The sequence below is a fragment of the Notamacropus eugenii genome, chromosome 1, assembly GCF_028372415.1.
Source record: "Notamacropus eugenii isolate mMacEug1 chromosome 1, mMacEug1.pri_v2, whole genome shotgun sequence".
NCBI lineage: Eukaryota > Metazoa > Chordata > Mammalia > Diprotodontia > Macropodidae > Notamacropus > Notamacropus eugenii.
The window spans coordinates 260,462,986-260,478,617 of NC_092872.1; the positions used below are offsets into that span (position 1 = coordinate 260,462,986).

The 15,632-nt window shown below is 40.2% G+C and overlaps 1 protein-coding gene across 3 annotated transcripts in view; it reads right to left on the minus strand.

Annotated features, from left to right (window-relative positions):
• The window catches only part of TET1 (tet methylcytosine dioxygenase 1), a 172,011-nt gene that overhangs the window by 127,134 nt on the left and 29,245 nt on the right, over positions 1-15,632 (minus strand). For 2 of the 3 annotated variants that reach the window (XM_072628780.1, XM_072628779.1), the window contains one exon: positions 6,348-6,401. In XM_072628780.1, coding sequence (XP_072484881.1) covers positions 6,348-6,401 — 54 coding nt within the window. Of the gene's footprint in view, positions 1-6,347; positions 6,402-6,687; positions 7,206-15,632 lie in introns of those variants that run through there. The other variant, XM_072628781.1, reaches the window with a different exon arrangement.

A 15,632-nucleotide genomic window follows, 5' to 3' on the forward strand; every position in this document is an offset into this window, starting at 1 on the left:
CCAAGCATTACCTCCTAGCCTTTCTTAAATGTGCTCTTATATAACAAACATTCTTATACAAATGTTATTTCTAGTTCCTGGCTGATTTTTTCTATCAAAGTTGTCAAACTTGCTGGCCAGTGACAAAACTCAGAAGCCTAGGAACCAGATTAAAATGGAATTAGAAAATATTTAACAAAATAAAAAATGCAATACAAAATAGATAATGTTAATTTGTGGTTTTCTAAGTCACTCTATATCCCACAAGGATCCTAGTTGAGTTTGATACCACCGGTATACATGATATATTTAAAACATTGGGCTAATTCATATTTTTTCTTCCATGTTTTAGGCATTAGTACAGAATGTTTGGGCCTGGAATACATACATTTTTGTAAGTAGCGGTTCAGAAAAAAAATGAAATGTTTACAGTTGCAATATTTGGCAACTATTCTTCATTTTTTCAAGATTATTAGGAAACAGATCATAATTTCAATATTTTTAAATCAAAGAACATGTGGGATATAAGTTCTCCTTCCACCTCCCTCAAAAAAAACCCCAATAATGTTAGGAATAATCTTACTAAGTCAATAATAGGATTGTTAATTACTCTAAACATAAGATATCAGAAACAAAAATTACTGAAAACATTTTTTTAGCTACTTAAAAAGTGACTTTCAGCTGAATTTGTTACCATTAGTTACCTAGAAACCAATATAAATCTCTAAAAATTATTGTTTTTAAACCTAAAGAAAGGCAGCCTAAAGATGTTTCGAGTGGGACAGCCTGGAATTCAGTTAATTTCTGATATCAAACCCCCTTTGACACATACTAGTTGTGTGACCTTTTACAACAACTCAGTGGTACTTCTCCCCTACCCCCAATTCTTTGAGACTATTTGTTAATGAATAATTGCTTCTTTCTACTAATAGAGGGAGTTTTCTTGCTGGAAGTTCCCTATATCACAGAAATTATGGGCCCAGATAAAAATATATACATACATACACATACATACAAATTTTGCAAGCTTGGTCCAAAAGGCGCAGGCTCTCTTTCCCAATAGATGATGTGATAACAGGCATAAGATACTATTAAAGAGGAATAAATGTTCAAGTGTTTATTTAAGAGCTTGCAATGGTACAGGAGCTGGGATGTGAACTTCTCTGCACTCTATTGCCAGGTTTAGTTCATTTGATGCCACACTTTAAATATAGAAGACCAAGGTATCTTGTTTACAAAACAGCACTTTAAAAACTAAATTTTTAAAAAGTGACTCAAATGTTTGCTTAATTGTTTTTACATTTAAAAGGACTCAGTGTTTACATGAAGTTTAAAACTTTACAGACAAAAATAGAGGTAGGTAGTCTTTGGCAAGTTCTTATATTAGAAGTAACTATCCTTTTCCTTCTGAATTACTCCATTTGGAGCAAATCTAAATCCTAAAGATTTGCTGTCATCTTATACAAAAAATAAACCAGATCACAAATACCAGTTGTGCCTCACAAGCCATCCCCGGGTAACATCAATCACAACCTGGAAATGGTCAAGGGTCAATTCAATCTAAGTTTATTAAAGAGCTTTGAGATAGTTAACAGCTTTTTTCTTTTTTTTCCAAGGAATGTTTGTTAATTTCTTGCTCTTTGAAGTGTAAGTGGTGTGAAAGGTCACCTAAGGTTACATTATAACCAAAACAAAGAGAGGCAGCTGTCATACCTAGGAACCCGGTCTAGGGGTCTCTGAAACAAAGCTATCCCAAGAAATGGGAGGAGTGATTTCAGCAACTGTAGTCTTTCATTTAGTCACAATGTAATAACATTAACCATAGGATTTTTTTAAAAAGGCAAGTAGCTTCATTGTTGCAAGCTTGCTAATAACTTAGGTTGAACTTATAAAAAAAATTCCCTTTCCATTTCAACCTCAGAACAGTCTACAGCTCAATCTCCCTATTAAGAAGTACGGTCACAAAGTACATGGAGAAAAGCATGCTATTCCTTTAGTATGGCATGCTATTGAGGAGGGAAACATGGTGACTTCTCTCAGCATCTCCATCAGTGAAAGGAACTTTAGTGAAAGTAGAAAAATCAGAAGGTGAATTTTTTTCTTTGCTAGATCTGTATCCGTAAGATTTCTGAATGGTTACCCCAAGGGTTTTGTTTCAGTTTTTTTGGTAGGTGTAGGATTGTTATCCTAAAATTATATTTTTACACCAGATCTGTGCTTTGTAAACCAGATCTGTCCAGGAGGTGGGGAAAAGTTCTGCCTCTGAGCATGAACAAGCAACATACCTTAACTATATCAATATCTTTGTCTTGGTGTTTTTCCTTTGTAAAACAAAATAATAGCAACTAGCATTGAGTAGGAAAGGGCTTAAAAATAACCTAGGATAATACCCTCATTTTAAGGCCCAGTGCTCAAGTACCTTGGGCTGGCTATCACCATATATAGCAGATTATCTATATAGCTAGAACTCAACTTTCCTGATTTTTGGTTCAGTACTATTTTGACCACCATGCTGCCTTCTGTGGTTATTTATTAGATAAGTTAACTTGTAAATAACACGGGAGGGGGAGTGATAGAAATAGATTTCTCAACCCTAAACTACTGGAGTAAAGTCATTTGAACTGTAGAAGCATTATCTGTGAAAAAAGAAAGTGTCAATAGCAAAGGTGATGGGCCCAAATTCACAATATAGAATAGAGACTCTGCAAAAAGTACATTTCAAAGTCTACTAATACAAAACAAATATCCACTATAAACACTCAAGACACAAAAACACTCAACTCTGTTCCAAACAAGGCTCAATGAAACATACTCACTGAACTACTAACAATATACATGAAAATGACATTATTGACTTTCTGGTAGAAGGACAAGAACCTGAAGGTGTTTTTCTAATCATGGCCATAAGCAGTTTCAAAAGTTCTTCACACACTCTCATTCAACACTCCCCCCCCTTTGTAGTTACCAGAATGCTCTTGACAGATGACAACTGGGGACATTGTGAAGGGTCTCATAATGGAACGGTTTTTTCCTCAATGAGCCAACCAAACTTTTTCATTTCTTGCTATTTGCAATGTTTAAATGTTTGTATCTTGTCAGAACATCAGATGAGAAATTTGTTCCTTTGTTTGTTTTAAAAAGAGGGGTAGGAGTAGAGGAGGTTCCAACACAGATCTCAGTATTATGATGTCAGTTGAATGAACACTCCAGACAGACAACCAGACACTGCCCAGGCCCTCAAGCCAAAAGTGGAGCAGAGAGCAAGTTTCTGATCATGCCTCCTACTTGAAAGCATCTATAAAAGAATACTTGGTTAAGGTTCTTTCTTACACATCCAACTCTCTTCAGACAAACAAGAGGAGTCAAGGGGTGGGGAGGGGGTGCAAGTGCAGGGTCTTTCCTATAGAGATGAGGAAATCTAAAGATCATCCCTATATGAAAGTAACACTTCAGAAAGGATGCTTTTCAGCATAGTGCCCCTAAGCAAAGGCAGGCAATTACAAAAGTTAAGACACATTAGATGATAACCTAGAGAAAACACCCTAGGTATTTTCTCACTCTTGGTCCTGAGGCTAGCAGCAAGGAAGATCCCAACCCCCCAAGTCCTAGCGCTAGAAACTTTAATTTAAAAGATATTCCTCAAAATATATATTCAGTCATCCAACCACACAATTTCCTTAAATTTATACATTATACAGTACATGTACAAGAACTAAATTATTTACATTTGGACAAAGTAAAAGACAAGGGGAAAAAAACCACCCTTAACACAAATGGAAAGAAGATATTTTTAAATGCCAGTAGAATCAACAACTTCCTCAACTCCTTTTAGGAAATTTCAATTCACTCATCTAACAATCACTAATTATTCAGCTGAAAAGCTGAGGCAAAAGAATTAAATATGACAAGTTATGGCAGACCCCATATGACTGCTTACTAAAACCAAGGGCTAGGAAGCAGCACTTTGCCCAAAGCCCCTTACCCAGGTGCAAGGCGATACAATCAAAAAACAACAAAAACACACTGTTTAGTGCGGAGATTTACTATGAAATCAACATAAAAATGAACTCTCTTCCAAAAGAATAAAACTCTCTTAACAGAGCCAATGGAATAAGTTTCATTTGTGGAAGGGTTGCACACTTGGTCAATGTAATTTGTGCCATCCTTTTTTCTATATTTGTTCTATCTTTTAAGAACAATGTAGCAACTTGGTCAGAGCAGAGGGAAAAGTTCTCAACTTCTGACTTTATGAAATGAAGAGATGGGTATATTCAGTACGGAAAGGATAAAGAAAGATTAGACATGCAAGTGGTGGTTTTAATGACAGATCTACCCTACTTAATGGGGGAAGGGGGAGGGGAGAATGTGAAGGTCTAAATCTGCTTTAAGAATTGTCAGTACTCTACTTAGCCAGACCAAGAAAGAATTTATGCAGGAGTAATTCTATTCATTAAAAACAGTAATTTTATAGTACCTAACCACATTGTGTTATACACTTAAGTGCATATACATATATGTATATATATATATATATATATATACATATATATATATATATATATTACATGTAGAGAAGGAGCATGAGTAGATTATCAAACAGTATTTACTGAACACCAACCACGTGCCCAGAAATGTGGCTAGTTACTATAAGATGATAACATAAAACTGCTCTGGTACCAATCTTCTCCTGGCCTAGGCAAATAGGGTAGTGATGATTTTCAAAGCAAATTTAAACCTTCCATTCCGTCCCCCATTAAGTGTGGTCATTTTTATCATTAAATTGTATATCTAATGTATTTCTGTTACATCAAGCTGTTTAATAACCAATAATCTCTCCCTCTCCTCTTTTGTGCCATATTTATGTCTATATCTCTATGTTGATATGGAGGGAAGAGGAGAAGTGAACAAGAGAGGGAGAGAGGGGAGAGAAGAGAGGGAAAGGAAAGAAGTAATTTTCTTTGGTCATTAAATAGACTGACCATCTGAATTACAGTCTAGATCCCACAGGACCACAAATAGCTAAGCAGAAGGCCCAGACCTCAGTAGGATGAGTCAGTGGTCTGATTATTTGGTCAGAGATGGAAATAGTGAGCACAGGATCACTGCTCCTGAAGCTTTAATAGTCTTGGGGATAGGAATAATATTAAACAGAATTAGGTGATGATTTTTTAAAAAATAATCTTATAAAGTTAATGTGAATGTAATTCTAGCACTACATGACTATAGGCCCCAAAGTGATTGGAGAAATTAGACAATTCAAAGTTGAACTTTTTTCTTGGATCAGACCTCCTCACAAGTCACCCCCCAAAAAGTCATTTATAATCCCTGGCTGGGATATTTTGTATCACTTTTATACAGTTTATAAAACCAAAAAAAGATTCAATTCTTTTTGTAACAGTCACAATGTCATCCTATTCAAACTGTCAATTTTGATTTAAGCTCTTCTAAAATGTTATCCAGTTGGTGAAACAATGTAACCATTTTATTGACAATACAATTACCAGTATAGAGTTTTGTTTTAAAGCAAGTAGTTTTGTTACAGCACAGCCTCTTTAATTTCTTAGCATGTTTACTCAGCCTGTTCATATTTATAACAATATGACAGTTCTCACTCTGCAGTAATTTGTAGCCTTTAAAAATAAGCACAATTATGCTTAGACTGAATGTAGTTTATGAAAGGATAGCCTTGAATATACTTTTAAAATGCCTTGTAAAACCTGCGATGTATAATAACCCTTTCAAACTCCATATACAATTAATAAATTAAGCTTCTATTAAACAGGTTTCATTAAATCATTTTAAAGAAAATATTTAAGCAATCTACACAATTCCACAAATAATTAGCAAAATTAAAGACTATATGAAAAAATCATACTTAAACCAATATACTTTTGACTACAAATCAAATAGTTAATAAATTGAAATGAAAGATGTAAAGGAACTATTTACTAGGAAAGTCACAATGTATTACAGAACTTTAAATTATACCTCATATGACATTTAATTCAGAAAGCAATGTCATTGCTGTCTACTATAAATTACTCCCAGAAAGCTTAAATCCGCATTGATGGAACTGAACACAAACAGCAAAATTCACGGTGGCCAAAAGAATTAATTTCCTTAGTCGTGTTGGTAAATAAACTTTCCATTACATAGCCCAGTGCACCACTGGAAATAAAGGACGCAAACGTGTGCCTTGGGCAGTACCACAGCAAGAAAATGGACTTCAGGGTTTTAAAAATTCATTTAGCAAATTAAAAAATCAGGAGATTTATTGCTTGCAGTTAGCGCCAAATTTATCCCAAGTGACAAGAAAAATACTATATAAAGGTGGAAAAACAATGATTATAAAATCAATAACCGGTTACCTTTAAAACTTTGGGCTTCTTTTCCCTCTGAGGTCTCTTGTTTTCCTTTATAACCTAAAAAAATCAAATTGCATAATGAGCCTCATTTAGAGAGAGGGAGAGAAAAGTGCCCCCTTCCAATTAATGACAAATGCCCAGCAAAACTCTTTGTATTGCTTCAAGCCGCAAACATGTTTGATGGGCGGAACTTAAAAAAAACAACCGTGGTGCAAATGTTCCACTTGCAGAGTCTTCCCCCAGACGCCGCCGGGCAGCCCCCCTCCCCCCTCCCCCCTCGCCCCCCCGCCCCGAGTGGGTCCTTCTCCCCAGCCCAGCCCAGCCCACGAGGGAGCCATCTTGCCTGCTCCTGCAGCCGCCGCCGCCTCCGCTGCGGGGCCGTCCAGCCGAGCGCTCGGGGGGCTCGGGCTCATGGTGCCCCGAGGCAGCCCCGGCTGGCCGGCCCCGCGGACAGCGACGGTGCGCTCGGCATGCCTCCTGCAGAAACAGCCCCAGAAGAGGGGTGCAGTGCAGCCAATGGCAGCGCCGCGCCGCGCCCGGGCGGCCGGGCAGCCGGGCAGCCGGGCGGCCGGGCGGCGGGCGCTCTCCAGGACGGGCTCGGCTCTGCTCGCCTGTGCCTGGCCCCGTCCCGGCAGCCGCCGCCGAGCCCGGCTCAGACAAAGGACCGCCTGTACGGGCTTGACTCTTCCCCACCTCGGCGGGACCCAGGCGGCCCCAAGCTGCGGCATGGAGTGGGCGGCACAGGATCTGGGCTGCGCCGCCGCCGCCGCCAACCGAGGCCCCCGCATACACAATGCACCGCGAGCCCCCTACCCCGCCCCGCCGCGCGCCTCGCGGGGCTGGCCGCCTAGCCAGGCAACCCCAGGGCGGCGGCCTCCCGCGGATCCCCGGGGGCCCGGGGCCAGCTCTGCGGCCCCCAGGAGAGCAGGCTGGTGTCGGGCCGGGTAAAGGCTGAGGGGCCGGGGCGAGGGGCGGGGGGTGGGGGCCCGGGCTCGGCGAGGTACGGTGCAGTTTGACTTTATAAGGCAAGGCTCCATATTAGCTCTATTTAAAGGAGGAGGGAGGTTATTTGAGGACAAGCTCGCCTCGCCTCGGCTCAGCCCGCTCTCTCAGCTGTCGTGGGGCTTCCGGGCTCCTTCCTCCGCTAACCACACCTTTGCAGCAGCAGGCTCGGGGCCCCTCACACTAACGCACACCGAGCCATGGGATTTCTGTCAATAAACGTCTGCGGGTGAGTGAGAGCAGATTAAAATGATCATGGCAGCAATGATATGGAAAGGGAAGGGAAGCTTCCTACACCGCACTTCCTTCCTACCCGTGCGGAAGGGCCAGTCTTTGCAGGCACTTGTGCTGACCTTTTCTTTTCAAAAGCAGCCTCCCCATCTCTCGGCGCCCCCCTACCCCCTCCCGGGGCCTTTCCACCACCACCCCCTCCCCCAAGCCTTAGGCTCAGAGTCGTGCTTCCGTACAAAAGCCAGATCTTTGGCTTCTTCCCATCAAAAGCCTTCCCCGAGCTGGGCAGGGGTCCCTGGGCACTTATTCCCACTGCGGAGCAGCGAAGCGGGTCCGCCACATAGCAGCTGCCGTGGCTTGCAGGTGCCACCCCCTGCCTTGGAAGGATACAGCCCACCTAGCTGGACTGCCAAGTCCCCAGCGATTAATGACAGCCGTCCCACAGCAGTTCTCTGACCGCTGAAGGGACCCCCTACTTTGCTTCCCATAGTTGTCCCTGACATTCCCCACCTTGGGTCCCTGGTATAGACGCGCAGTCCCCGCACTCCTCCCCCGTATCCCTCTGGTCGAAGGAAGAGCCCCACTGGGTACGCAGACAGTCCAAAAACCCACAGCAGTATAGACAACGCATCGGAAGAGGATTAGTCCCGTAAGCATAGCAAAAGACTTCACTTTCTGCCCCTACCTTATCTGAGCCCACCTGGCGGTTTTGGTTTTGATTACAAGCCCCGCCTTGAACTTGGAGTCAGAAGCCGTTTTCAAATCCTGTCTCTGCAACTTATTACCTGTGTAACCTTGAGCTTGTCACTTCCCCTTATTGGGTTTCACTATAAACGAATGGGTTGGACTAAATAATCTCAAAGGTCCCTTCCCCTGCCCTACCAAGTTACAAATCATTTTCTTAGTCAAGATTCTAAGTAGGGCGAACTGACCAATCTCCTAACCAGTCTCCTAACCTATCTCTACCGCTACTTCGTTTAAACTCCCAATCATCACCCCACCCTACACATCCAAAAATAAATCGTTCAAGAAAAGCCATCTTTGACAATGGGGTTGTGGGATTGAGGTCTCATGCCTCAGTAAAACACATGTAATGGAGTTAATAAATTCTAGGACCGATTTAAATCCTGACATTCTAAGCTGGAAATAGCTTTAAGATCAACTGAAGTTTTTCTTTCTGGAACGGTACAATAAAAACCAAATCTGACATAGATGTTTTGTTTCTAAGATAGAGGAAAGTTTCTATGATAAGTAAATTCATTTCTAAAACATCCCACAAGTTATTTCTAAGGTGTTGCCATATTTAATACAACACTGAACACAGAAGTACAATAATTATATTAATACCTGCAATATTACTCACCTGGTTCTTTTTTTTTTTTTTGCCCTAAAAGCCCAATCAGGAATAAAAAAGCCAGTTCAAAATAACTCGAAAAAGCAAAGCTGAAAACATAAGTCCATAATATTTTCACTATGCAACGCACTGATGATGATGGAAAATAACACTGTAGGTCTGGGTGCACTGTTTTGTAAAATGAGTTAATAAAGCCTAACTTCATTGTTGCTAGATGGGAAATTTTAAAAACTGAGGAGAGCAGATATTAGCTCCAAAAGCTCAGGTGAGTCTGACTTTCAGACCTGTATATGTTTAAACACAGAATAGATTGGTAGTAGCTGATGGTTAGAGTCATTTTGTTTAATATGTTCTCTCTAGTGATTTCATTGTCTCAGTTCAATGAAAAGGTGGCAATTTCATCACAATACTAGTAAAAAAAAAATCAGAAAACAGAGGCACTTCAATTCTTTTCTTGTCTGGATGTTAGGCAACTTGGTTCAGTGAACTCACAACTAGTCTAGGAACCCAACTCTGCTAATGGATTTGATTAAGTGATGATACCTCGTTGGGTATTAGTTTTGTGATTTGTAAAAGGTAAATCATGGTTCCCAGACTTCATAACACAGAAGTAAGTCAAGATTTGATGACAATAATTCCAGTTTGAGAGGTAGGATTACAGTTAGCCTGCAGCCCAGGAGAGTGGAAACATTGCTATACTTGTACACAAGAAGGTCTGGATTCAACTCTTGCCTCTAGTACTTATTCAGCCAGTCAACCAACCCTAAATTAAATAGACCGATCCTGGAAGAGGGAGCAAGAGAAGAAGAGAATCAGTGGAAGTAAAATTTAGAATCAATTCAACTCAACAAACATGTATTATGAACCTACTAGGTTATAGAGCTATAGAGTTTGAAAGAGACTCAAATGGATTCTTCTCTCATCAACCCAAGTTTTCCTTCCACTTACCAAGATCACAAGCCAACCACAGCTACCATTCTGAGCCACTCTTTTGGGGGGGGGGGGGTGTTGCTAATTGTTTTTATTTTACACTTAAACACAAAAATGAGAAAAGAAAAAAAAATTGCCATGTACCCATTCTATGACACTCTTGTACATGTCCTGCCATCATTCATCACAAGGGTTCCATCCAATTTGCTGTAGGCCATTCCTCACCTCCTGATATTGTATAATGTCCCATCTGTCATTGCTCACTACATTTCCCTGATGACACCTTTTACTCCTGTTTCACATGCTCCAGAGCTTGTCCATGAGTGAGTATAACTAGAAAAGTAACAAATGAACAAGTGTGGTCTGGAAGTAAACAGGAGAAGTAGTAGGTGAAGAGAAGACTGGATAGCCTTCAGGAAATTGTGAAGTTCCTTTAACATCCCCACACTTCTGGAAACAAAGATCCATCTTTTGAATATTCATTTTCTACCAGTGTTGTATGACTGCATGTCCTGAAACAGTACAGTCTCCAAAAACTTGAAAATGAATCTCAAACAGAGGGCAATGGAGAGAGATGCCTAGGGCAAATGTGAGCAGGCTGCAACACAGAACTATGCTTGGGAATCTCAAAGTAAAAAAGAACACAGCCCCAATCTACAAAGAGCTGGCAGCCTGATTCAATCCAAATCCTAAGCTGTGTCTTGAAGGTGGGGAAGGATGCCAATATGGTTGAGTCTGTTCCAGTAGTAGAAGATGGCATCCACAATGATATGGAGGCAGGACAGATCAGTATGAAATGAGGGAATAAAGAGGAATCTAATATTTTAGGGTCAGCATGGGGCAGGATCAAACCAAGAGTATGATTTTTATACTAAGGGGAATCCTCGCCCTAAGGATTTCAAACACTAAGCTTTTGGCAACCACAAGCTTCGAAATATAATATTCTTTGAAAACTAGACCTCAAGCTAAGCTCGAACCCTCAAATTACAGGTACAACTTAATTCTGATGCCAAATACCAGGAAAGAAGTCTTCATTACACAAGATGTAATAAAAACCTGCCCCAAAATTTCACAACAGAAGACCTCAGCAGAAACAAGGAACAAATGAACAAATATGGCCATAAATGGGCATGTTTTATTATCCTATATTTGTGGACAATAGGTCTGTACCACCTTTCAAGTATAAGTGCAGCTCTGTCTAGGCGCCTGCACATTGTCCTCCTGTTTCTCTTCTCTCCTGTCTTTTTGTTTCTCTCTCTAGTCAACTCCTCCCCTAGGACCTCTGTCTGGCAGTCTCCATTCCCTCCACCCTCTCCCCAAGGGCCAGTTGGATTCCAGATGTTATGCGTTCTGCTCCACGTTTTCTTGTCTATATGGCTGACAAGCACAGTTACCCCTTCAAGAGCTCTGCACATGTCTGAGGAAGACAGGAGGTAAAGGAGAGAGCTCAAGAACAGGTAGATCTGCTATGTAGAAAAGTAGGGAGAGGGGGCTATGTTAGGAATTAAGCACACAGGTCCAGATCCTGGCTCTGTTACTTTTACTTGTATGACCTCAAACAAATCATTTAACCCTCTCTGAATCTCAGTCCCCTGTAATAATAATATAAGACTTTAAAGTTGGCAAAGCATTTTATAAATATTGTCCTTTTTCCCCCCCTCACAACATCACTGTTTAGAAATTATGCTCTGCAGGATGGTTTCAGAAAAACCTGGGGAGATTTATATAAACTGACACAAAGTGAAGTGAACAGAACCAGGAGAACGTTGTACACAGTAACAGCAATGGTGTACAGTGATCAACTATGGAACATTTAGCTACTCTGATCAAGATAATGATCCAAGAAAATTCTATGGGACACCAGTTCGGAATGAAAAATGCCACCCACCTCCAGAGAGAGAACTAAGGAACTCTGAGTGCAGATTGAAGTATACTTTTAAAAAAAGAAAAGAAATTATACTCTGACTTTTAACCCATTCTGACCCTAAAAATGCCAGAATCCTCTTTCTTATAAAATGAAGAGACCTCTTTAGGTGATCTCTAAATCCTATGATTCTACTACCCTGTGAGTCTGTGATTCTATAGCCACAAGGATTTGGCAAGTGACAGTTGTTTTCAGATGACCTGTTACTTTCATGTTAATGTTCAGGGCTTAACTGTCAATAGTAACTGTTTCTCTTTGAAACAACAACCCTGAGGGTCCTGAGGCCCTGCCCAGCTTGATTTATTTATTTATTTGTTTTTTTTTTCTTGTCTATTTAAAGGGACCTTCCTCTAACTACTTCTTAGAGGCCTATTCAATGAATGGGCATTACCTCACTTTAAGTGAGTACCTGAAAAGACCTTAGCCTAAAAGGCCAAGGTCTCCCATTGCATCCTGGGCCATCTCCAGGTATCCTGATGAATATCTGGTCACTGGATCCAAATGGCTCAGGAGGAGAAAGTGAACTGGTGACCTTGCACAGTTCTCCCTCACTCAAAACAAAGTCAAGTACAAGTCATGTCATCATTTTTCTGATGTCATGGTCCCCTTTGAAAACAAAGGACAAACACAAATCAAGGCATAACTGATGAAATAGTTGCCTCAAACAAATGGATAGAAGTAGTTCTTCATGGAATCCTTAAGTTTAAGTCCAGTATACTTGACAGCACTAAACAGAATTTCTTCAATATTCTTTGACACTGCTTTGGAATTGAAAATGGCAGATCCCCTTTATCAGAGGTAGTGGGTTAATCAGTTTCAAAGAGTTGGGACTGTACTTCAAAAAGAAAGCATCCCACAAAAGGAAATCTCTTCTCCAACCCTCTGTGTTACCAGATCTCCTGTCTGATGACAGGACTTTTTATGCATCTTTAGCACCCTTGAATAAATGAATATTTCTGTTACCAGGCAAAGAGCCGTTAATGACTATAATTATCACTACTGTAGTAAATACCTAGGAGTATGACTATCAACCAAAACAAACAAAAAAGAACACAAGAATCTACCATTCTTTCTTTGATGTTCTTTCCAAATCTGGCTCTTCATGGTTAATATTTAATATATTTATATTCCTTAGTAACTTCAAAAATTAAAGTTGAGGTAGTATCTATATATTAGGGCTGGTTGATATCTATTCTAGGCAGGTAACCCCAATGTACTTCCCCTAAATTTAGACAATCTAAACAGTGAATCAACTTTTTTAATGATAGTTCAACACACACACACACACACACACACACACACACACACACACATCCCTAGGGGATCTCTCTATTACACTATTTGGAATTTTCTTGGCAAAGATCCTGGAGTGGTTTGCCACTTCTTTTTCCAACTCATTTTACAGATGATGAAACTGAGGCAAACAGGGTTAAGTGACTTGCCCAGGTCACATCTAGTAAGCATCTAAGGCTGCATTTGAACTCAGATAGATATTCCTGACTCTAGGCCCAGCAGTATGCACTATACCACCTAGCTGCTCCCCTAAAAATTATAGTAACACATATATCTGTCCTCTCTATACCATTTCTATTACAACCACCTTGGTTCAGACCCCCATTACCCCTTGCTTAGACTACCAGCAATTGTCTTCTAATAGATCTCCCGATCCTCCATTTATCCTAACACACTAAAGGGAGACTGGTCTTCTAAGCACAAATATATAATCACATCCTGCTAAATATTCACAAACCTTCAGTGGCTCACAGTGACAACTGATTAAGGATCAAACTAAGGAGCCTTATCTCCCAGTGCTCATCTTTATATACTCTCTTTATATGCTCTACCCAAACTGAATGATTTGTCTTTCCTATCAACAAATTCCACACTTCCCTTTGGTGCCTAGGTGGAGAGGTTTATAGGTCAGGGTCGGGGAGCGAAAGGAGGTGGGGCTTCTTTGCTGGTAGTGTTCCCTAAACCTCCCTCAAGGTCTGAATCAAGCGTTCTACTTCAGGAAACTTCCTGAATCCTTTCCCTGGAAATCACTTCTCATTCATCAAATCTGAACATGTACTCCTCTCACATTTCTAGATTACTTAAAATTTCACATCACTCTACACACAATTTCTTATTTGATCCTAAAGGCAGGTCCATACTGCAGGTATTATTGTTCTCATTTGACAAAAGGAAACTCAAAGAGGTTAAGTGATTTGCCCAGGGTCACACAGCTGGTGAACATTGAAGAGGAAACTGAAACTCAATTTTCTCCTTATTCTAATCTCAAGTAATTAAAAAAAATTTTATTGATGCCTTTGGGTTTTAAATAATATTAATTTCCAAATGTATCTCCTCTCCTTTTTCAAGTGAGCCTCCCTTGTAACAGTGAGTTAATAAGAGATCAGCCAACCAAACCATCAACTGTGTCTGGCAGCATATAAAATATCCCATGGTCTTGGTCCCCTTCCTTTGTTTAAAAAAAAAAAAAAAAAAAAGGAAGGAAAAATCATTTTGTCACCTCTTCTTCAGAATCAATATTGATCATTATAACCATACAACATTCATTTTCATTTTTTCTTGTTCAATGTGTATGAGGATTGGACTCAGGAAGATTTGAACTTTAACCCTGCTTCAGAGGCTTGCTAGCTGTGATCCTAGGCAAGTCAGTGAATCCTTCACACTTCAGTTTCCTCATTTGTAAAAAAGAGATAATATAGCACCTACCTCCTAGAGTTGTGAAAATCAAATAAAATGCCATATATAGCACACTGAAGACTTTAAATACTATATAAATACTAACCATTATTGTTGCTAGTGGTGGTATAGTTTAGTTTTGGCAAAGTAATTGGAGTTAAGTGACTTGCCTAGGTTCACATAGCTAGTAAGTATCAAGTATGTGAGGCCAGATTTGAACTCAGGTCCTCCTGACTCCAGGGCTGGTGCTTTATCCACTATACCACCTAGGTGCTCCAGTAGTGTAGTTTTAAATACATATTCTTATGCTGTTTCTTGTTGTTCAGTCAATCCAATCGTGTCTGACTTTCTGTGACCCCATTTAAGATTTTCTTGGCATAGATACTAGGTGGTTTGCCATTTCCCTCTCTAGCTCATTTCACACATGAGGAAATAGGACAAGTAGGGTTAAGTGACTTGCCCAGGGTCATACAGTCACACACACACATACACACACACACACACACACACACACACACACACACACACATATATACACACACACAGAGCTAGTAAGTGTCTGAGGTCAGATTTGAACTGAGGTCTTCCAGATTCCAGACCCCAGCACTCCATCCACTGAGTCACTCAGTAGCTTCTTGTACACATATTTTAATTTTTATGTTATACATGTACCTCTTATTTCCCTTTGTTAGATGGTAAAACATCGACTTGAAGGCCCAGAGCCATGTTTCATTTGCCCAGGACTCTCTCTCAGCAGAGTATATTACATATTGTAGATATGCAATATATATTTATTGAAAGATTACATTAAAAGCAGAATCCCATGTAAGAGAAGTCCTGGATTTGGAGTCAAAGTACCTAAATGTGAATCTTGGCTCTCCTCTTTCCTGACTTGGAGTCAGAAAGATGAGAATTCAGATCTTGCTGTGAACACTCAAAAACTAAATAACTATGGGCAGTTTTCTTATCTGTAAACTGAGGGAATATTAGCTTTGATATCAACCAATGAACATTTATTAGCTACTATGTTCTAGGAACAGAAAAAACAAAAGTGAAATAGAATCTACCCTCAAGGAACCTAGGTCTAAATAGGGAGATAGGCAGGCAGGTTGACCATCAACATAAGCATTTTCCATGCACCAGGCACAATGCTAAACAC